The sequence below is a fragment of the Castanea sativa genome, chromosome 3 (assembly GCF_040712315.1).
Source record: "Castanea sativa cultivar Marrone di Chiusa Pesio chromosome 3, ASM4071231v1".
Lineage (NCBI taxonomy): Eukaryota > Viridiplantae > Streptophyta > Magnoliopsida > Fagales > Fagaceae > Castanea > Castanea sativa.
In genome coordinates, this window is record NC_134015.1 from 39271903 (window position 1) to 39273871 (window position 1969).

Sequence of the window (1969 nt, forward strand, 5' to 3'; positions counted from 1 at the left end):
TTCACGGTTTGTATTCTTTATTTGGGTAGAATTATGAATTCCTCACGCTATATGTAGCATATAAAGTTGACATATTTATAAGCAACAAAGCTCATAGATTATTTGATTAAACCTAGAAGGCTATAAATGAGCATATTCTTTTCCTTTTAAGTTCGGAAATATTTATTGATTATTCAAAAACTGCCCTTCTACGCATCTCTTATACCCTATTCCACCTTATAAGAAAGAGATTAGCAACACAATAAAACAATTCAATGTGCCCAACACACGCACCAATACCAGAGCGTGAGCTTTAAACCTTTGAAAGGACGGTGACTCTCTACGTACCCTTTTTGCCTTGTCTACGAAGCAAAAATAATATTAATAAAATAAAATACCCTACCTCTGTGTTTTCTTCTCTTCCTCTCTCTCTCTCTCTCTTCCTCTCTCATCTGTCTGTATCAGATAGATAACACATCCACAAAATAACTTTAACCCTTTCTCTTCCTCCACATCCAAAACCAAAAGAAAAGAGAGAAAATAAAAAAAAAAGATACAATTTTTTTTTCTTTTCTGAAGCAAAGCAAAGAAAATGAAGATAAAGAACAAAGGTAAAGTATACCCATCTCCATCTTCCTCATCTTCTTCGTCCTCATCTTCTTCTTCAGCGATTCCATGCCATTCCGATGGAGATTTTCTCTCGGTGTTGAAGCTCCTCCCAGCTGCGATTCTAGCTCTAGCTTCTGTTCTTTCTCTTGAAGACCGTGAAGTCCTTGCTTACATGATTACCCGCTCCATGAAAACCACAACCCCATCTCCAATCACCCAAGATTCCAAGCGAAAACCTCCAAAGAAAGCCCCAAATACCCACAACAAGAACAGTAACAACAGCAACACCAACAATACCCACAAGCCACCAATGTTTGAGTGCGACTGTTTCGACTGCTACAGAAGCTACTGGTTCAAATGGGACTCCTCGCCAAACCGCGAGCTCATCCACCAAGCCATTGAAGCGTTTGAGGACCACTTAGCTCACGGCGAGAAGTCAAAGAAGGTCAACGGCAGAGGCAAGCGTAGAGACAAACCCACTCGCCGTGTCCCAGACAAACCCTCCTCCGATGATGTTTCTGAAACCCCATTACCAGAAATTGAAGAAAGCTTCGATTTTTCCACGGAGAAAGATGATAAAGTTGTTGTAATAGCTGATGATGATGATGATGTTGTTGAAGGAAGGGGTACTGAGAAGTACGAGGACGAAAAGTACGAGGAAGACAACAAGGAAGAAGAGGTGGTCTCAGTTCCGACAATGGTGGCGGCGACAACCAACAACAACCACCACAAGGGTTTGGCTAGGAAGGTACTGCCGGACGTGTTAGGTTTATTCAATTCCCGTTTATGGAATCTTTGGGGTCCGAATGTGTAGTCAAAATCAAAATATTCAATTTCTTCTTCTTCTTTTTCTCTTTTTCTTTTTATTTTTGTTAATTTTCTTTCCTTGGTTTATTTCTATTTTGGTTTTAACTCCTCGAAGCCCCCAAAAAGGAGAAGCTTAAAAAAAAAAGTAAATGGAAAATTTTTTTTGGTGGTGGGTTTTATTCATACTCGAATATGGGTATGGTCCATATAGTTGAATTTTGTTTTTTGTTTTTTTTTAAATTTTTTAAAGGTTCTCTCTTTTCTACTGGCTCATTTTGCTGGACAAGTGTAGAAGACACAAGTACTGGTCGGCGGGAAGTCATTTTCTCTACGGCAACGTTGAAAAAAAATAAATATGCTTATCTACAATTTTGTTCTTTTTGTCGTTGTTGTTTTGGAATAAGGTTAAAATCTTTTTTGCTTAGGAACTAAGCTTTGTGATTAGGTGAAGATAGTTTCTGAAGTGGACCAATCAAATGAGACTTGTGCTAGGTAGTGGGGATTAAAGCCATTCAACCTTTTTAAAAATCTATAAACTGGGATATTATTACATACCTATAATATAATACTATAA

General features: G+C 38.1%; 1 protein-coding gene across 1 annotated transcript; it reads left to right on the forward strand.

Annotated features, from left to right (window-relative positions):
- Positions 1–342: 342 nt before the first annotated feature.
- LOC142629685 (uncharacterized) lies at positions 343–1622 on the forward strand. Its single transcript, XM_075803726.1, has one exon. The coding sequence runs from the start codon at positions 572–574 to the stop codon at positions 1400–1402; it is 831 nt and encodes a 276-aa protein (XP_075659841.1). The 5' UTR covers positions 343–571; the 3' UTR covers positions 1403–1622.
- The last annotated feature ends 347 nt before the right edge of the window (positions 1623–1969 follow it).